The 20,962-nt window shown below is 37.4% G+C and overlaps 3 protein-coding genes and 1 pseudogene across 3 annotated transcripts; 2 read left to right on the plus strand and 2 right to left on the minus strand.

Annotated features, from left to right (window-relative positions):
* Positions 1-265: 265 nt before the first annotated feature.
* Positions 266-1,886, minus strand: LOC148689662 (uncharacterized). The gene is made up of 4 exons (XM_088688862.1): positions 1,728-1,886; positions 1,574-1,618; positions 733-1,166; positions 266-534 (listed from the first exon to the last, which is right to left on the minus strand). Exons 1-3 carry the CDS (start codon positions 1,884-1,886, stop codon positions 741-743), a joined length of 630 nt encoding a protein of 209 aa, XP_088544988.1. The 3' UTR covers positions 266-534; positions 733-740.
* A 4,642-nt stretch (positions 1,887-6,528) lies between these two features.
* LOC137749328 (senescence-specific cysteine protease SAG39-like) lies at positions 6,529-7,697 on the plus strand. The gene is made up of 2 exons (XM_068489427.2): positions 6,529-6,970; positions 7,079-7,697. Exons 1-2 carry the CDS (start codon positions 6,529-6,531, stop codon positions 7,669-7,671), a joined length of 1,035 nt encoding a protein of 344 aa, XP_068345528.2. The 3' UTR covers positions 7,672-7,697.
* A 3,008-nt stretch (positions 7,698-10,705) lies between these two features.
* LOC137749200 (senescence-specific cysteine protease SAG39 pseudogene) lies at positions 10,706-11,849 on the plus strand (annotated as a pseudogene).
* A 385-nt stretch (positions 11,850-12,234) lies between these two features.
* On the minus strand, positions 12,235-16,674 carry LOC148689663 (ketol-acid reductoisomerase, chloroplastic). The gene is made up of 10 exons (XM_088688910.1): positions 16,426-16,674; positions 15,952-16,044; positions 15,589-15,654; positions 15,334-15,474; positions 14,466-14,693; positions 14,275-14,392; positions 14,034-14,173; positions 13,747-13,914; positions 13,436-13,591; positions 12,235-12,837 (listed from the first exon to the last, which is right to left on the minus strand). Exons 1-10 carry the CDS (start codon positions 16,519-16,521, stop codon positions 12,472-12,474), a joined length of 1,572 nt encoding a protein of 523 aa, XP_088545036.1. The 5' UTR covers positions 16,522-16,674; the 3' UTR covers positions 12,235-12,471.
* Positions 16,675-20,962: the final 4,288 nt, after the last annotated feature.

Below are 20,962 nucleotides of genomic sequence, written 5' to 3' on the forward strand. Positions count from 1 at the left end.
CATTACTCACCAAGTTTTGTGTTTGAGAATAACTTACATGATACAATTCTATTATTAAGTAACGTTATGTGTCAATGAAAAAAGAGCATTTAAACAAAAATTTACACATGTTTTTATTTTATTAACACAGAACACATCTTGACAGTATAATCATATTATGTAAGTTTTTCTTCTTATGTTGAGATTTTCTTTGATCTCTTCAATTTATTCAATACGACGATCGAAAATTAAGAGATGTGTAAAAAAAAAAAAAATGTATGGATAACACTACTTAAAATAAAAACATGCATTAATGAATCTTCCAAATTAAAGGGAAACCAGGAGACGCATAGATGCATTGGATTCAGTTTACCAAAATTACAACCACCAGCTAGGAAGGAACAAAGATAAAAAGACCCAAATACCCTTAACATTACTTGACAAACACAACTGTACCACTTCTGCCAAAAATTTCCAGAAATACCCCTTTCCTTTCACGAATACCACAGCTCTACCATTCCCGTCCCCAATTCCCGCCAACAGGGTAAGTCCGTGCTGCGAAAAAACCAACCGAAACAAAAAATTAAAAAAAAAAAAAAAAAAAAACAGAATACCCAAATTCAGGCGCACCACACCAAAATTTTTTTACTGAAACCAGAAAAGAAAAAAACAAAATAATTATAGATAAGTTTAAAAATAAACTAAGCAAAAAGCGCGCGCACACACAAAGCGTGAGTCGCGAAAATTCAGTACCTGTGACGTCAGCACGATCCGTACGAAACAGAGTCCAGAGCAGCACGAGCGAAACCGGCGGCTACCGGCGATCGCTTCCTCTTCCTCTTCGGCACCAGTTTCTTCTCTGGACGAGCAGTCCCGGAAGCAGAGTTGGGAGCAGAAACGACGCCGTAGGGTCTGCAATCAAGGGCCAACGGCGGTGATTGTTGAAGTCGCAAGTACTGGACGACGTCGTGGCTGGGGCTCACAGGAGGAGCAGGGGCGGAGGTTGTGTGTTTCCATGAGCTTAGGGTTTCGACGGATGTGACGCAGCACTCCTTCCAGTTGAGGTCGGCGAGGTCGGCGACGACGTCCTCCAGGGTGGTGATCACAAACGGAGAGATGTAATCTTTGAGCGTCGAGCGAGCCGGATCGACCAGCGGCAGCGAGCTCACGGCGTCGCTCAAACGTGCCTTGAGATTTCAAAATTGGGGAAAAAACAGACGAAATGCGATGGATCAGGACTTGTTTGATTACCGAGAAAGTGTGAGAAAATAAAATTGGCCAATGCTTGAAGCAAATTTCATATAAATATGAAAAATGTCTGGAAAAAAAGAAAAGAAAAAAAGAAGAGGAAATGCGATGGATTAGGATTTAGGACTTGTGTAGTTAGCGAGAAAGTATGAGAAAAATGGGCCAAGACTTGAAGCAAATTTCAACAAACTATGGAAAATTAAACTAGAAAACATCCTAGAGAGAAGAAACCATCACGATTCAAGGCATATACTATAATCGATAAAGATAACAATAGTTCGTTAGTTATGATATTTTCTCAGGGGCCAAACAGAAGGTAAGAATATGAAGGAATTTGAAATTTCACCTTGGGAACTTTGTAGATCTTCTTGTATCCGTGCATGGAAATGATCTGCAACACCGAAATTCCGAAAAGAAACTCGAATCAATCAATTTAGGAAGAGATAAAAAGAAAAAAAATGTGAATAACTTAGACGATGAAGAAGAAGAAGAAGACGAACCTGATTGAGATGAGCGACGGTGAGATGGAGGTGGGAGTTGGATTGAATGAGGAGAAGGTAATCTTCTAGAGTCATCTTCTCGCTGTGGAAACTCGTCGTCTTCCTTTTGCTTGCACTCGAACTCGCACTCGCACTCGCACTCTCACTCACCATATCCATGTTCGCTCTGCTTCTGCTCTTTTGCAACAGGCTACTCTTCTGTTTGTATTGCGGTTGGTTTATCAATTTGTTTTTCTTTTCTTTTTCTTATTTTCTTAGCTCATTGGGTGCTTTTGTACGAAATATATCACGTGTCCCTATATATGTTGGAAAGATTTTTTAATGTGACCGTCACACGATATGGTACATCACGTGTTCCTATATAAATGATAGTATATATGTTAAAAGGTTAATAATTGAAAAATTAAAATTTTTCACTACTTATATAAAAACACATGATGTACCTATTCGTGTTCCCGTCACAACTAAAAATTTCTCCTAGTATTGAATGTTTGCTGAGGTGGAACGACGATCAATGAGAAAATTGCAATAAAAATGGGTTATTCATAAGATAGATTATGATGGTTTAAACCAACTTCTTTATCTCGATTTTTGGTTTTCAGCTCCTTTTTTTTTTTTTTTTTTTTTTAACCGAAAATTGAAAATAGTTATTTTACAAAATTTCAGTTTTCAGATTTCAAATAAATCAAAACAAAGCTGCAAATCAATAGTGGTGGTCGACGGCTTCTATGCTTCGTTCTAGAGACCTTCGACGGCTGGGGAGCAACTACAGTTGCCATAGATGCTTAGAATTTTTCCTGTTTTGTGGTTTGTGTGTGCTGGGCTCCAAAGTAGATTTTGGGCTTGTTTTGTGCGTTGTTGGGGTCCATGTTGTTCTCTGTAGGGAAGAGCAACGATTATAGTGAATAGGTAATCACGGTTATTTATCCATAATTATTTATATTCATACTCGTATAGCCGTTTATCTATTGGGTAATTGCATAAAAGATTATACTCATACCCATAACCGTTTATAAACAGTTAACCATACCCATAATCGTTTACCTATTTAACAATAATTATTTACCCATTTACCCGTTTACCTATTTTTTCACCCATCTACATGTTTTTTATTTAACTTAAAAATTACAAAAGAAAAATTTGTCATAATTTTTATTTTCTAACCATTAAACATCGTTATAAGTACATTTTAACATACATTTCTTTATTTTAATCATTTAAATCCTTATAAAATTCGAATAATTGAAATAATATTTTACGAACAATATTTTTCTACTGCACCCAACAAACGCCGGAAACGGAAGTGTAGGGCTCCAAATAATCGGGTCGGGTACTTTCCGGAACTTTCCTATTCGACCTTCCTCTCTCACTGTCCCCCTCTCTCCTCCGCTATAAAAACGAACGCTCACTGCGCTGCTTCCTCTTTCATTTTTCTCTCTGCAAACTCCAGAATTTTAAATAACACAAACCCTGTAATTTCCAATATAAAAAGAAAAAACATAATAACTTACATAATTCACACACAAAGAATGCAATATATATATATATATATATATATATATATATTTTTATACTGAAATTGGGCCGGAAACCTTACAATTATTGATAATTTTTTTCCACCCAATACCAGTTATCAATTCTAACAAAACGCTAAATCCTATTTTTTATTATTCAAGCACTTCACTGATGACATTTATTATACACACACACATGCATACCCAAGGCGGAGGTCGAAGCTTGGGCTTCGCTTCCCATGACGGAGGAAGAGGTGGATCTTGATATAGAAAATTACCTGATGAATCGGAGAATCATGGAATCAAGTCATATGGGATCTTGTTGATTTAATAGAGAAAAAGATCAGTGACCGGGTTCATGAAATGAGAAAATAGCTGAGAGAAAATTAATATCAGATCCGTGGAATCTTGTAGAAATTGTACAAAAGCTCCCTCTCTTCATCTGCAATGAAACAAACCAAATAAACGGAGCAACGTTTGCCGTAAGGGTTAAATTGGAAATTCGTGCTTGGGCCAATCTTTCCTGGACTCATTTAAAGTTGGGTTTTGCCCTAACCATTAAATAAAACTATAAGATGATTTTTGGTTAAGATTTTAAGTTTTGGAGTCCTTATCATTAATTTTCTTAAAAATATTTAGAAGACAAGTCAAATGAAAAAGTTCAAAAAAAAAAAAAAAAAAAAAAAAATATATATATATATATATATATATATATATATATATGGAGCAACATTCTAGGCCGCAGACCCGGCATATCGCCCCTCGGCCCAAAGCATGCGCCTCCATTTCCCTTGCCAGATAGCCAAGCCCGCAGGCCCATCTTCCTTCTCCAAACGACGCAAGGCGCAGGACCGCAGGTGGGCCTCCCACTTCTCTCCAACGGCCAGTCTATCACGCGATGATCTCGAGAGCAGACATGGAATATAAAAGTAAATTGTAGCAATGGTCTTTTAACTAAAAATTCATTACCATTGGTCTCTCACCTCATCAAAATGTGTAGCTATAGTCCTTTTTGTCAACTTCGTAAAAAAATTGTCAAAATAAGTTACGTTGAAAGGACCATTGCTACAATCAGAGTCTCTCAACTCATCAACGTGTAGCTATAGTCTTTTTCGTCAACTTTGTCACAATTTTGTGAAATAAGTTATGTTGAAGGGACCATTGCTCCAATTGGATTAAAATTGAGGGACCAATGATAATGGATTTTTAGTTGAAAGACCATAGTTGCACATTTTGATGAGTTGAGGGACCCATGCTAATTAATTTTTAGTTAAGGAACCATTGCTCTAATTAAGTTAAAGTTAAGGGATCATTGCTAAATATAATCGATCAACATAACAATAGTTCATTAGTTTTAATATTTTCTCAAGGACCAAACAGAATGTAAGAATGGAGTCTCAGTACCTTTCTCTCCGAGTGAGAGTTCTTCTCTCCTACTGAGAGTTGTTCTCACCTTCTGGTGTGAGCCTTCACAAATCAAGAACAACCGGTGGCGCCAACCCTAGCTGTGGCTGGGGTCAGTCGCCGTTTCCTTCCTTCTTTTTTTCTCTTCTTAGCTCTTTGCTTCTACTGTTCTCTCTCCCTGTTTTTAACCTAGATCTATTCTATCCCTCTTGCACAGTTAGTGTCCCTTTTATTGTTTCATCTTTATTCTGGTTTTTAGCCATGTTTATTGTGGATATTGTGTGTAGAGCTCTGGTGTCGTCACTGGTTTAGGTGTTTCCTACACCATCACCTTCTCATGTTTCTTTGCCTTTTTCGGCAGCGTTGTTCGTGGGTTTCCACGAACTTCATCCCGATAGCTGGCTTCCGTTGTGCTGTTGCTTGCTATTCGTATTTTGTGGCTGTGCTCATGTAGCTGATCGCAGTAGGATGTTGCATTTGAAGAGGGAATACTCGGCTCTAGAGAAGGATTTGGATGGATGGCAGTTACTACATTGAAGAGGGTTGCAGTGGTTGCTTCTAGAGTTTGTAAATTAGTCTTTGTGTTTGGGTTGCAATAGTTGGTTGGCCCTATTGTACTTTGTGTTGTTTTGGCCCACTATTTGCTTGTCCATGTGTTTGCTTTGGGCTTTTATTATATGTATGTTTGTTTTTGGTTAGTAATAAAAGTTGCACCTTGACAAAAAAATAAAATAAAATAACAGAATGTAAGAATATGAAGGAATTTAAAGTTTCACCTTGGGAACTTTGTAGATCTTCTTGTATATCCGTGCATGCCAATGATCTGCTAAACCGAAATTCTGAAAAGAAACTCGAGTAAATCAATTTAGGAAGAGATTAAAAGAAAAATGTGAACAAATTAGAAGAAGAAGAACATGAAATTTCAAAGACGTAAAAGAGCAAAATGAGAAATTTTTTAGAGCAACTACGATATTCATTAATACGATGAAAGGAATACGTATAAATAGAGGATACGATGCAATAAATGGGTCTTGATAAAAACTTTGCCGGGGATTTCAACTCGATCAAAGAAAAATAGAGCGACCTGCGCCAACAAAATTACAAACTGTACTATCCTCAAACATAAAATCAGTGATTTCAACAAAATAAATAAATAAATAAATAAGATCAGTGATTACATCAAGAGGTTCCTCGAAACAGAGCATTTGTTGATCCAAGAACAAACCCAATCTTGCCAAACTATGTGCGACCTTATTTGCCTCCCTTTAGTGAAAGTCAGCCTTGTTTGGGGAATTGAATGCATAAATTGTCGACTATCGTTAACCACATGCCCCAAAGGAGGCGTATCGTCCGCTGTATTCCGTTATAAACCGCAAGAACTAGTTGTGCATCTCCTTCAAACTCCACCGACTCGGCATGCATATCCCGTGCAAACATCACTGCGGATCGAGCTGCCACCATCTCCGCCAGTAGTGGCGATGAGATACCAAATAAGATTTCAGTTTTTAATTTAGATTTCAATTAAATAAAAACAAAAACAAAAACAAAAGACGAATAATGATTATCACACCATCCTTTACTAAGGGAAATCCAAGATGGTTGAGGATCCACGATTGCATTTCAGAACACAATGTGAACAAGTATTTTACGCACACAAGGACAAAAGGTCAATTTACTAATAATAATCTTATAGGTCTATGTCAAAATATTTTGCAAGGCACGTCAACTATTTCAGTATACAAACTAAAAACACCACTCTGTGTACCACCTTAATTAGTATACAAACTGCAGAGCAAGTCAACTATTTCAGTATATCAGCTCATCATCATATCCTTTACCAAATCCAACCCTAGCTTCCTCTCTAATACGCTAGCTAGTTACCCATGGAGTTTCTTAACATGAAGGTGTGGAAATGTATGTACTTGGGTTTAATCCTCATGTTGGGAGCTTGGTCTTCTCAAGCCACTTCGCGCAGTCTGCAAGATGCAGCAATGTATGGGAGATACGAGCAATGGTTCGCTCGTTATGGTCGCGTGTATAACAATGTTAATGAGAAGGAGACTCGTTTCAAGATATTTAAGGAAAATGTGGCGTTTGTAGAATCTTCTAACAAGGATGCAAACAAAAATTACAAATTAAGTGTCAACCAATTTGCAGACCTTACAAATGAAGAGTTCAAAGCCTCAAGAAATGGATTCAAGGGCCATGAGTATTCCACAAAGACAAATTCTTTCAAATATGAAAAGGTGACTGCAGCTCTACCAGCAACAATGGACTGGAGAAAGAAAGGAGCTGTAACCCCCGTCAAGGACCAAGGCCAATGCGGTAAGTACATAAAAGTCTAGCTTCGTGCCATTACATTAGAGAGACACTATATATTCATCTTTTATTTATTCCTTAATCTAACTGCTTTTGATACCACTCAAAATACAGGATCTTGTTGGGCTTTTTCAGCAGTAGCCGCCACCGAAGGAATTACACAGCTTACAACTGGTAAATTGATCTCTTTGTCTGAGCAAGAGCTTGTTGATTGTGACACTGGTGGTGAAGACCAAGGTTGTTGGGGTGGCTTCATAGACGACGCCTTTCAGTTCATCCAACAAAATCACGGGATTAGCACAGAAACTAATTACCCCTACATCGGTGTTGGTGGTACATGTAACACCAAAAAAGAAGCCAGCATTGCAGCCAAGATAACTGGCTATGAAGTTGTCCCTGCAAATAGTGAAAGGGCCCTTCTAACCGCTGTTGCTCATCAACCTGTCTCCGTTGCCATTGATGCTAGCGGTTCCAACTTCCAATTCTATTCAAGTGGTGTCTTTAATGGAACCTGTGCAACGAGCCTTGACCATGGTGTTACCGCTGTTGGATATGGCGCGAGTGACGACGGGACTAACTATTGGCTAGTGAAGAACTCATGGGGTGCAAAATGGGGTGAAGCTGGGTACATAAGAATGCAAAGAGATGTTTCTGCACCAGAAGGACTTTGCGGGATTGCTATGTCTGCCTCTTACCCCACAGCTTAGTTAATTAAATCAATGCCTACTAGCGATATGCCTTGTAGGTAGTATGATCTGTATCAACCTGTATGTGTAAAAATTTTATAAGATTAATTAAGATAATTTTTGGGTATTCTCATCTTAATTTAATACTCACTCCCTTGGTGATTTGGTTTTCAAGGATTCATAATCACACATAACTTAAATTTGATATGAAAGATAAAAATTATTACATCAAAAGACCACATTTATTCTCCATCTTGGTCATCCGGTGACCAAAAGGAAATATGGTCCAAGTTGGCACTGCCCCCACCACTAGCGGCGCCAAGGGGGGTGCATTGGAATCCCTTGACCCCAATAAGTTTTTAAATTCTCTCTTGTGAAAAAATATTTGATCCCTATAGCAACAGATGGATTATGGCCAAATTTAGTGGGTCATTTGCTGTTTTTTGGTCAAGGGATAAGTGATGATGGACAACTTATATAGCACAAGTACACTGTTATGTAATGTCTCGTACAATAAGAATACATGAACAAAAATTTACATGTCCTTATTTTATTAGTACATGACGCCACTGCGACAATTTACTCATTCTCGTGTCTCTAGACATCCTAGTTTATTGCAAAAATTGAAAAACCTTTTCTTTTCCCTTTGAACTACATCCATAAACCAATAACTAGACCTTCGAAGGAACCACTATCCACAGTAACATTATTAATATTTTAACTACTTACTAAACCGCAAAATCATAATACAACATTCAGCGTTAAACTCCTTGCAACGTGATGAAGTATAAGTAAAACCCGAATAAACTAGGATAAACTACAGCACACCTTAAATATGGAGCCAAACGGAACTCCATAGGCCAGCTGAGGCAGTAGGTTCTTCGAGTTTTAGTTGCTCTGACGCAACTCTGGTCGCACAAAGTCTGCATCAGCAGTCACTGAAATGTCAACTGTAAGTCTCAGTTCGGCGCGTACTTTGATAGCTCCATGCACTGGATCTGGCATGAAATTGCTGATGCGGTCTCGGTTGATGGGTGCACCATTGTTCCCAGAAACTAAGGCCTGCTGAGTAAGGATGTAATCAAACCATGGAGCCCATTTCCATGATCCCGACCGAGAATGAAACTCCCCGTGCATACATACAGGGATTCAAAGAATCTACCGACTCAGTAACATTTTCATTAATGATCTCCGAATATGAACGTGTGGTCATACGATGACTTGGATTCTCATGCAACACTGACACTGGTTCTGTAGATACCGTGACTTGATCATTTGAGGGTAGGTTAGGATGTATGGGAGGGGATGACAAAAGTGTAGCAGGATTAGGACTCGGTTGGTCGAGGGAAGTGTTTGGATTATGTTGAACCTGTTCAGTGGTTGTAGTATTGGGATTGGAAGTGGTTGGTTACCGGATTGGTTACCGGTAAAGAGAGACTTCGTCGTGACATTAAACGTAAATAATAGGGCAGGTGAGGATTGGTTACCGGATGGCGTGACGTCTCCCAAAGAAGATGTGAGTCCCTTAAAGGGAAAAAGTCCTCATCGAATAGGACATACCTGGTCGGGAAAAAAAAAAATATTCCATTATGTGGTCGAGCCAACATGGGGTCATTGGTTGCTCTTAACTCCGCTAGCTTTAAAATTGTAAAGCATACTTATTTGTATATTTGCATATGACCCCTAAACATAATTGCAGCAAACGAAAAGAATAAGTCAAAAACACCAAATTACAAATTGCTGCTTTTTTTTGTGCAACCTCTGTACAATTATTTGTAGGTTTTTTTTTTCTTTCTTTTGTCTTTCTTCTCCTATTTCTTGTGTGCGACATTATGGTATTCAACAAGTATTTAATAAAAAGCCTCACTTGATATTCCTTGGCAAAAAGCAACAAACTACGACATATTTCAGTAGGTACCGACCAGAAGCTCGATGAAATGATCCAAAGAAGTCATTTTGGCAAAAATTATGACTCAATTATTAAAAAATTATGGCTCCGCCTTTACACTTGTTCTCAAATTGATATACAAGCTCGGATGTGCATAGGAACACATAGATGTCATCATCGTCTAAGTGTAGAGGATGTAATCACGAGTGTTTGTGTATTCTTTTTACATTTTTCACACTTCTACATTCATTATTATGAATTTTTATTTATTCTAAACTCCTCGAAACACATTGTCTGAAACACATTGTTCACAAGGGTTTCTAGGATTTTAAAAATCCAAACGACAATGTACCCATCGTCAAAGTGTAGAGGATGCGGGGTCACAAACATTTGCATATTTCTTCACATTTTTCATACTTGTGATTAATTATTATGATTTTTTTATTGTGCTTCGGTATTTTTAATATGCTTTGGTCTTTTTAACGTGCATTGGATTTTTTTAATCTCACTTATGTGAGATTAATTAAATACTATGCCTCTTGTAGTAAGATATTTTGGTAGTTTAATTATCAAACTAACTTTTTTTCTATCGGATTGAAACGGGTTACCCGTTGATAAACCTGTTAAGAACCTGTCAGTGACCGGTAACACAATTATAGTTGACGTGTTAACCCCAAACTTATTGTTGTCGTGTCGTTTCGGATCGGATCAGGTTATCTAATTGTGTAAAAAATTGTCAGATCTATTGGAGACTCTCAAACCTTACAAATTATTCAAGGACATTTCAAGGATCCACGAGTTTTTCCTTGAATATCTTGAAACGAGTTTCCTTCTCATGAACGCCTGAGGATCCACGAGTACATTTCAGAACACAATGTGAAAAACTATATCACGCACACAAGGACAAAAAGGTAAGCATCAGGTCCCAAATTAAATTAAAGGTCAATTTACTAATAATAATCTTACAGGTCTATATCAACATATTTTCTAAGGCACGTACCACGCTGATCATTTTTTGGGGCACTGAAATTGCTATAAAAGCCATTGTCTCTACCACCTTGAGTAGTATATAAATCGCAGAGCAAGGTCTACCATTTCAGTATATCTGCTCATCATCATATCCTTTACCAAAATCCAGCTTGCTTCTACTACAATAGCTAGCTACCCATGGAGATCCTAAACCGGCAGCTATGGAAGTATATGTGCTTGGGCTTGATCCTCATGTTGGGAGCTTGGTCTACTCAAGCAACTTCTCGCAGTCTGCAAGATGCATCAATGTATGGGAGATACGAGCGATGGTTGGCTCGTTATGGCCGTGTATATAATGACGTCGATGAGAAGGAAACCCGTTTCAAGATATTCAAGGAAAATGTGGCGTTTATAGAATCTTCTAATAAGGATGCAAACAAACCTTACAAATTAAGTGTCAATCAATTTGCAGACCTTACAAATGAAGAGTTCAAAGCCTCAAGAAATGGATTCAAGGGCCATGAATGTTCCTCGAAGACGACTTCTTTCAAATATGAAAATGTGACGGCTGCTTTGCCAGCAACAATGGACTGGAGAAAGAAAGGAGCTGTAACCCCCGTTAAGGACCAAGGCCAATGTGGTAAGTACATAAAGGTCTTGCTTCCTGCCATTAATTTAGAGAGACACCGTATATATTCATCTTTAATATATTCCTAATCTAACTACTTTTCATTCCAATCGAAATACAGGATGTTGTTGGGCTTTTTCAGCAGTTGCCGCCACCGAAGGTGTTACACAGCTTACAACTGGTAAATTGATCTCTTTGTCTGAGCAAGAGCTCGTTGATTGTGACACCGCTGGTGAAGACCAAGGTTGTGAGGGCGGCTTAATGGACGATGCGTTTCAGTTCATCCAACAAAATCACGGGATTAGCACAGAAACAAATTACCCCTACAACGGTGTTGATGGTACATGTAACACCAAGAAGGAAGCCATCATTGCAGCCAAGATAACTGGCTTTGAGGATGTGCCTGCAAATAGTGAAAAGGCCCTTCTAACCGCTGTTGCTCATCAACCTGTTTCCGTTGCCATCGATGCTAGCGGTTCCGACTTCCAATTCTATTCAAGTGGTGTCTTCACTGGAACTTGTGGAACGAGTCTTGACCATGGTGTTACCGCTGTTGGATATGGCGTGAGTGAGGATGGGACTAAGTATTGGCTAGTGAAGAACTCATGGGGTGCAGAATGGGGCGAAGCTGGGTACATAAGAATGCAAAGAGACGTTGCTGCAGCTGAAGGACTTTGTGGGATTGCTATGTCCGCCTCTTACCCCACAACTTAGTTAAGTAAATCAATGCCTACCAGCTATATGCCTTGTAGGTAGTCTGATATGTATCAACCTGTATGTGTAAAATATTTATAAGATAATTATGATAATTGCATGGGTATTTCCCATCTTAATTCAATAGACTCGCTCCCTTAGCGATGGTTCTCAAGAACTCGTAATCACGCACTTTTAAATTTGATATGAAAGATTAAAATTAGGACACCAAAAGTACACATTTATTCTCAGGTGACCAGAAGAACATATGGTCCAAGTTAGCATTGCCCTCCCACTAATCAAAAGAATTGCTTTCAAACATCCATTCAGGCAGCTGTTGGGCTTTTGCAGCAGCGGGAGCCGTAGAAGGAATTACTCAGGTCACAAAAATTGAAAACTACATCCGTAAACCAATAACCAGACCTTCTATGGAACCACCATCCGCAGTAACATTATTAATATTTTAACTACTTCGTACTACCGCAAAATCATAACACAACATTCAGCGTTAAACACAACTTGCAATGTGATGAAGTACACATGATCAGTAAAAACAGAATAAACTAGGACAAAGTACGGCACACCTTAAATATGGAGACAAACGGAATTCATAGGCCAGCTCAGGCAGTAGGTTCTTCGAGTTTTAGTTGCTCTGACGCAACTCTGGTCGCACAAAATCTGCATCAGCAGTCACTGAAATGTCAACTGTAGGTCTCAGTTCGGCGCATATTTTGATGGCTCCATGCACTGGATCGGACATGAAGTTGCTGATGAGGTCTCGGTTGATGGGTGCACCATTGTCCACAGAAACTAAGGCCTGCTGAGTAAGGATGTAATCAAATCGTGGAGCCCATTTCCTTGATCCCAACCGAGCTGTTGTTGAACAGTTATCAACCATGAAAGAAACTCCCCGTGCATGCATAAAAGGATTCAAAGAATCCACCGACTCAATAACACTTTCATTAATGATCTCCGAATATGAATGTCCTTTCTTCCTCAATACTTCGATCTGAAAATTCATAAAAGCAATTAAAATCAAATGCAGAAGAAATTATCCCCAGTTACTTCTACTACGACAAAAGATAAAATACCATCACCGCATTTATGTTCATTGTTTCAATTGATAGAAAGAAACCTATAATTTGCATTACGAAACAATACGTGTGTTCATTGTTTAGTTGATGACCTAAAATATATATTTGAAGTAGATGTTTCATGATTTTGACTAGATACATTGACAGAAAAATAACACTTTACAAAATCCACATTCTCAACTATAAGTCTAAACCTGATATGCATCTTAGACTGAGAAAAGTAAAAACATTAAACTATTTTCATATACCAATCTTTTGTTGCCAATATTTTAATATTTTTTAGCACACACTTGCTATTCGGACTGTTTAATTAACTTAGTCTGGTGTCAATATAAAGTCAACGACGAACGTTATTAATTTTGGCAAGTTAAGTATGAAAATACGTATCATTATACACTACTACACTCTGAGATCAGAACAAAAGGAAAAATCCCATTCATGTGTAAGCAACTCGGAACAATTGCTTGTTGGAAGCTAATTTCTTCTTTTGCAATGTCACATTTAGGCTCGTACCTGCGCCATCATTAAGGCAACAAAAACACCCGCAGTGAAAGGGTGTAATGGGCCTAGATCACCAGCTGGCCTTGTTGATCTGACACGCTCACCGACTTTCCACATCCGGGTCTGATCAATTTTACCCATTGGGAATGCAGGCAGACCCTCCTTCTCCTGCAACAAAGGTATGTTCATTATCAATTGCATGACATTAATATTCGTTTTACTTAAAAGCATTCAAAGAACTATGACTCTGAGAATCATGTACTTCTAAACAACAATAATCAAAATTTGGGCTTTCACCAATTGAAAACAGATGGAGAACATACATAAAAGCGACGACCGGCCAAGACAACACTGCGGATCTCGCTGCCACTGGCAACATCTTCATAGCATTCATACAAGATGTCCATGCATGGATAAAATGAGGCGCTATATGCAGCCTCAAATTCCTTTTTGCCATCTTCAGACAAAGAGTTGTAAATCTCTAACATTCCCTATTGGGAAAAATAATAAAAACAATGACCACTTGTTCTTAAATTGACATCCAAGCACAGACGTGCAAGGAACACACAGATGTAAACTACAAATAATGAAATTCATGTGTGGGCAGTACCTTAGTCGAGATGGTCCTTGACACAATTCCAGTTATACATTCAACAGTGTTTTTATAAGCCAAATCCTCACTCATTCCATTTTCAGTGTACCTTCTAAACAGGGACTCCACAATTCCATGAACAGCACCAAGTAATATGCCTACAAAGCAGAGAAGAAGAGATGAGATATCAACTTTACTGGATTCAAAGCATAAGCAAAGAAAAGAGAAAGAAAGTTACGATGTAGTGAATAAAACATACCTCGTTCACCAAAGATGTCACTTTTGTATTCCTGCTCTAGTGTAGTGGCAAATGTGAAAGGAGAACCAAGGGCAACTGACCAGCCCAGGGCCACATCTGTGGCTCTACCATCAACATCCTGTACAAACACAGCACATTTAGTATCCAGGATATTGGGCCAGAAAATATGTAGTCAGAGAGAGAGAGCTGACCTGGTGGACTGCAAAACTGGAATTAATTCCTGCACCATTTATCTCTTTGCCTTGGACATAAAGTCTCCTTACAGATGGACCCATCCCCTTGGGACATACAGCAATTACACTGAAGTTCTTGGGAAAGTCAAGTCCCACTGACTGCAAATGCCCTAGAAGAAAACCATGGGAAAGACCAAGTATACTATTTGGTTTCATGTGTGAAAATATTTTCTCATAATTATCGGCCTGCAACATGAGACAAAGTTAAATCCTTTCAGAAAGATGCTTCTTAGGGTAGCCAGAAAACAGGCTCGTTCACCCACACACTCACGACTTCATTCCATTAGAGATTACTTTCTGTAATATGGCCTGATTCTCAACAAAGTGAAACTTCACCAAGCAAACGTTACTTAGGTTAGCATGGCAGCAAATAATTTCCGACCAGCAAAACAAAATCATGCATAATTATGAAGATATTCATGAGATGACAATTACATGCAGATAGCCTAATACCACTCTGGTTTAATGCTAACAAATGACTTGTTAAGAACTCACATGGTAGAGAACTTAAAAAACACTTGGTTATTAACACCATCATTCAACAACTTTCAGCACATATGGTTCGCGATATTACATCAAAGAAAAAACAAAACAATATAGTAATTGGATTATCAGTACTTCAGTCTTTATTAACCTATTTTCCAAAGTGACTTATTAGTAAGTACGAAAAGTCAGTATCCAGGGATAAGAAGATAAGACATGGTTGAAAATGATAAATGGATTAGCAGACCCAAAATCATTTTAGCAGAAATAGAAGCGCCGCCGCAACTACAAGTTACAGCCAATACTTGCAGAAATACAATAACCAAAAGTGCAATCGACAGACCTGTGCAGAATCAGAGATTAGTAGTAACACGAGATCACTGCTTGAGATTGTTTCCCATATATCCCCCAAAGTCCCATTCTCCTCAGTGAAACCAGCTGCACGAGCTTCAGCAAAAGAACGAGAAACCTTCCTGAGTCCAATCTGTAAAGTCACAAGAAGTTAAATTAGTTAACCGCAAGACATTGAAAAATAAGTCAGTAACCATATCTTTTTTTCATATGAAATATATTTTAGTGTAAACAGAAAAGCATTTACCTTGACAACAATGTCAGACTTTGCTTCAACTAGAGAATCTCTTAGATTCTGAGCTTGAGCAGGTCCCTGAGGAAAAGATAGGTTAAAGACCCAAATAACATATAGTGACTGAGACAGAAGAACAATATACATTCACATTCTACAACAGTAAAAAAAGCACGGAAAAGAATTACGATACGTAACCACCCCCTCTCAATTAATACTGGATTACCATAACGAATCTATTGGCTTAGAGAACAACCGTATGGATACAGAAACAGAGAGCAAACCTAAGAACCAATGCAGACCCAAATACTAAGCATGATATTCAATAAATCAACCATTTAACAAATAGATAAAATATATGAGAGAAAGTTCATTCACCTGAGAACCCCAACCGATGACACCAATCTGCTTAATACCCTTGAAAGCATCGGGCAGCAAATGGAACAGATCCCTTCCTCCTCTCACAATATACTGCAGTCAGCATCAAACCCACCACACACAATCAATCAAAAAAATCCAAATGGAAATCTTTCTCAAACATTATTAGCAATATGCATATAGTTACAACAAATAAATACAGTTTACATGTATTCGCATAAATCGGCGGAAAATCACTAAACACTTTGGCCTCCTTTTCCATTCCAACCCTTCTATTGTTTGTTTGTTAATGATAAGTACAGAGAACATGCACAAAAGTTATCAGGCAGTATAAAAAGCTTCCCCTTCTCTTTCCCCAACCCATTTATTCAAATTCAAGCAAAACCCATCAACTCAATTTTGTAAATTAACTAAGCAATATCATAAATGTGTTTGTACAAATAGACAGATAGTGAGAGCGAGAGAGAGAGCGACCTCGTTGTGACCAGCGAGGTTGATCTTCTCCTTGGTGAAAACAGAGGTCTCGAAATCCAGAGAAGGAGGGGGCTTAATGGACGGCATTGACACCATGCCGTGGTGGGATGAGGACAATAATTTTGATTATTGATTGCTTGAACTCCGACTGTCTATGAAACTCCAAATTCAATTGAGTTTTGGTTGAATGAAAGGGGAGGAAAAACATGGAGAAGATGAGGACAATAATTGCTTTGCGGTGGGATGAGTTTTGTGAGGATTAGTTACCTAGTGTTAGAAAAACAGGGATGCACAATTAAATTAAATTGTCATCAAGTGAGCCATTGGGGATGCAAAATGGTAAAACTCAATTTAGTTGTCTACTAATTTTTTTAATTGTAGTTTAATTAGGGCTGATAATTGGGAATTAGAATGCAAACGATTTTTTTTTTTTTTTTTTTTAACAAATGAGTGGGGCCTACCCTAGCTTTGTTCATGGTGATGAAGTACACATGATAGGTGAAAACAGAATAAAGTAAACCTTACACAAAGTAGTAAGGATAGGAGAGAGGAACCTCTCCGGACCCAAACCCTCTGGATCATTCTTCTTTAAAGGCCGAGTCAGCGTCGTGGCTTTCCCAGAGTCAACATCGTGCTTCCCTGGAGTTGGCGTTGTGTCTCGCTAGTGTTTGTTGCCGGCTACGTCTACGTAATAGTCGTCGACGATCATAGTTCTATAAAACTGAGCGTGTTGAAGTTTCTCTATAAACAAACCAAAAAAATGAAGAAGAAAACGCAGAATTGAAGAAGGATTGTTAAAGAAGAAGAATTGATGAAGAAGAAGAAGCAGAAGAAAAACTGCAGAAAAGAAAGAAGATCGAAGAAGGAGAATCCGGAGGATTTGGTTTCGGAGATGATTCTCTCCCTAATGATAGAATTTGATGGCTCTCTTCCTAGCTTTGACAGTTTCGCTGCACAGTTCATGATTGCTTCCTTCACTCATCTCATGCAAACTCTAGGCGGGATCGTATGCCTATATCTCTCAAGGAAGTCCTGAAACAGCTCACTGGAAAGGGTAAAATAGGTACAAGAAAATATTTGATTAATTGTGGTAGTAAATATAAGCTGACTCATCCTCCTAGCATGGAATGTGTGCTGAGGCGGGATGATGATCAATGAGTTTACATTGAAAATTAGAAAGAAAAAAAAAATGGGTTCTTTCAAATAATATTATTCTTACCATTTATTTATACTATTATTTATATTATCTCTTTAATAGTGTTGAGATCGATATATGTTGGTGGACCTTATCTCTATTAAAGGTATAATATAAATAAATAGTAAATATATTATTACTCGGGTTATTGATAAAATATTCTTATGATGGTTTAAACTAACTTTTCTATTTTAGTTTTTCATTAGCAATGATATCCGCGCCATGTTAAGGGTTTTAAAACTATATAAAACATTCAGAAAGTACTAAATACCTTTCATAAGCAACACTATTTACATACATATGAAAATTTATTTACAACCACATTTACAATGACTAACATATTTACAATAACTTACACATAAGTGTCCCAGTGTCCATATCATGGTCATTGGATTCTGGTGCAGAGTTCGATGAACTCGCTCTAAACTCCAATCAATTACAGGGCTGCTATCTGTCAGCAACTCATCATCAAGCTCAGTATGCTTTTGATCTCAACTCTCCATTCACAGAAACTCAATAGCCATCTACTCCCTCATGATCAGAGCATTAATCTACCTCAATTATAGTTCTAAAACTGAATTCAACCCATAAACCCAATTCTAAATTACCAAACAATTAACTAAAACAAATTTAGCATCAGATAACGCTTTAAACAGACAAAAAACACAATATGCAATCTTGCACCGTCGAAACCCGAAAACAGATGATCATAAAAAAAGCACCCAGATGATCAAAGCAAAATGTGTTTTACTCATGCAAAGGTTTGCATTTTATTTATACCCAACCCTCAAACTTGCAGAAATCAGACAAAAGAAAAAATTAAGATGTAGATATGTCCTCAAATATACTGTGTGGAAGCAAAGCTTAGATGTTTGTGAAGCAAACTGCGACATCAGCTGTAACCACTTGATGACTATATAAATATGCAAACATGCATGCAGCTCCACTTGATGATATGAGATGATTTGAGCTACCAAGGGAAAATGTTACTGGGGATATCCAAATGTCATCTTTAAGATCAAAGTGATTTCAAAATAAATTTATTGATGACAAAGTTTATCAAAGTTATTTGAAGAATGATCTGCTGAACATGTGACTAAATTATGACATTATAGGCTCTCAATGCCATACAAATTCAGGTTGTCAACACCGCATTTTCGACTATAGGAGTACAGAAACCTGTTAATATTTCACTTAATTAAAGACCTCAATTAACTATGTTTTATGATTGAAACTACACTCTAGAATTTTAAATTTTTAGTCTAAATTAGAAGACTGAAAAAGCAAAAAATAATTGGCAAAAATATTGGTAAAAGGATTGGCAGTTCATAATTATTCGGCTTGTCGGCAAAGGAAGAAAGGATGTTTTATCGAATGTGCAAATCTACAACTTTTTTATTCATCGAATGTGCTATATTACAAAGAGAAGCACATGCGTCCAGAGAATTGAATATTAGTATCACTACTATGTATTTAGTTTCATGAAAACAAAGCACATTGAATTGAATTACACAAAGAAATGGACAAATTGAAGCAGAGTACACCATCTGAATCTTCGTCGTCGTTGGAAATCGATCAAAGTCTCCGGATGCATATAGAGATATTCCCGATGAACGCGAGAACTTCCTTGGTCACACCAAGAGCAGCACCATCTACCTTCGCCTCATCTTCTCATCAAAACTGAAGCGAATTTGAAGGGATTTTAGTGAACTCCGAAACCCTATTAACAGATGGGGAAAATATTATATTATACCGAACACATCTATCAAGTAAAAGGATGATTATTATACTGAACTTACACAGTCAAGAGCTAGGTTGCGGTGGAGATGGACCTTGAATAGGGCTTCTTGGTTGAGCGATGCTTCTTCTTCACATATTCAGCAGCAATGTCCTAAACAAAAAATCATATGATGACTCATATTTTTTGTCTACTCAAGTTGTATAGTGTAATAATGCAACTGCAAAATGACCAAGAGAATAAAACTTCTACTACTAAAAAGCTTTTACAAAATCATAAAATTATAAGAGTTTGAACCCTACCGGAAAATTATATGAGTAGACGAAGTTCTTAAAGCAAGATCGTAAGCTCTTGCAGCTTCTCCTCCGTATCATAGGTCATAGCCACCCGCAGGTCAAATTAACAGAAATTCAATGCTAAATCAAAAACTAAAATCCTTAACTATTGTAGTAGAGAAAATTCATATCAAGATAAACTACATTATTTAATTTGAATGGAATCAAACATAAACTTGAAATGTAAAAAATTAATACCTAAAGTCAGTTTTCAGCAGCAATTAATAGTAGCATAACTCAGATTTCAGTGGTAGGGACCCAAAAAAAAAAAAAAAAAAAATCAGTTAAAAAGGAACAATTCCAAAAAAATAGTAAGAATGATGTTTTGTTTTTATTGACCAATCTTGTCTTCTTTTTTCTGATTATCCCTTCCTTCTTGCAGTTGTTGTCCCACTGATTTGCCTTGTATCTTTCAGTTCATCTGTGCCTAATGGAAACAAAATTTAACACACCAATTTGTAGTTTTAGCTAACTAACTCAAGGAATCCAAAAAAATTCAATCAGAAAACATAAAATAATAACAAATGGAGAAAAATGAAGAACTTAAAAAGATGGACAAAACTTTTGAGCTTACTTGAAACTTTTGAGCGCTTAGTGTTTCTTGACAGCTCAATCCCCTACTTCGTAAATCTGCAAGGCCTAATGAGTATGAGTTAATCTAGAGATTTTGATATAACATCTCAGAAATTAAATGAATAATTTAGATAAAATGAAATCATATCAAAAGGACCCATAACTTTAAGAGAAAATTTTTCCTAGACCTTGGAAATTTAAACGAAGAATCCTACCAAAAAAGTAAATCAAGATTATGGAGGCTTCAGAGAAGAAAAAGACTGAAAGTCGTTCCACTGATAAGTGATGATGTGTTTTCATGGTCCCTTGAAGATACTTTCGATGAGTATTTGTCCAGGACCAGCTATATTCAGACTTCTAATTACAATGTGCCTTCTTTATGAATTTTTAAATGTAAGTGTACCTTGTGGCTTTTGAAATTTTGGTTGAAATTGTGAATGCTGCTCCGTTAATTAAATGTTGAAAGGATTTTGTAAAAACTATTCTGGATTTTACAATGCAGTTACAAAACTTAAGACCGTACAATTACACTTTTAATAAATAAATGCAGAAGTTTAAGTCAGTTACCTTGAGGACAAAGTGCGTCCAAAGGTAGGAAGAAATAGCCTTAAACCACAATTATTGAGATTTGCCAAAACCTGTTAAAAAAATTAGGGTGCTTTAGATTTTGGTCCTTACAATTCATTATTTCTAGAT

This window comes from Pyrus communis, chromosome 17 (assembly GCF_041283825.1).
Source record: "Pyrus communis isolate YQ-2024b chromosome 17, ASM4128382v1, whole genome shotgun sequence".
NCBI lineage: Eukaryota > Viridiplantae > Streptophyta > Magnoliopsida > Rosales > Rosaceae > Pyrus > Pyrus communis.

What these genes read in the sequence shown, in the direction of transcription:
- LOC148689662 (XM_088688862.1), bottom strand. Translation starts at nt 1,886, where the DNA reads ATGGATATGGTGAGTGAGAGTGCGAGTGCGAGTGCGAGTTCGAGTGCA. An exon ending in CCGTCGCTCATCTCAATCAG is followed by an intron (nt 1,619 to 1,727) that starts GTTCGTCTTCTT and finishes TCGGTGTTGCAG; the next exon opens with ATCATTTCCATGCACGGATA. An exon ending in AGATCTACAAAGTTCCCAAG is followed by an intron (nt 1,167 to 1,573) that starts GTGAAATTTCAA and finishes TGAAATCTCAAG; the next exon opens with GCACGTTTGAGCGACGCCGT.
- LOC137749328 (XM_068489427.2), top strand. Translation starts at nt 6,529, where the DNA reads ATGGAGTTTCTTAACATGAAGGTGTGGAAATGTATGTACTTGGGTTTA. An exon ending in CAAGGACCAAGGCCAATGCG is followed by an intron (nt 6,971 to 7,078) that starts GTAAGTACATAA and finishes CTCAAAATACAG; the next exon opens with GATCTTGTTGGGCTTTTTCA.
- LOC148689663 (XM_088688910.1), bottom strand. Translation starts at nt 16,521, where the DNA reads ATGGTGTCAATGCCGTCCATTAAGCCCCCTCCTTCTCTGGATTTCGAG. An exon ending in TCATCGGTTGGGGTTCTCAG is followed by an intron (nt 15,655 to 15,951) that starts GTGAATGAACTT and finishes TCTTTTCCTCAG; the next exon opens with GGACCTGCTCAAGCTCAGAA. An exon ending in CCAGTTTTGCAGTCCACCAG is followed by an intron (nt 14,393 to 14,465) that starts GTCAGCTCTCTC and finishes GTGTTTGTACAG; the next exon opens with GATGTTGATGGTAGAGCCAC.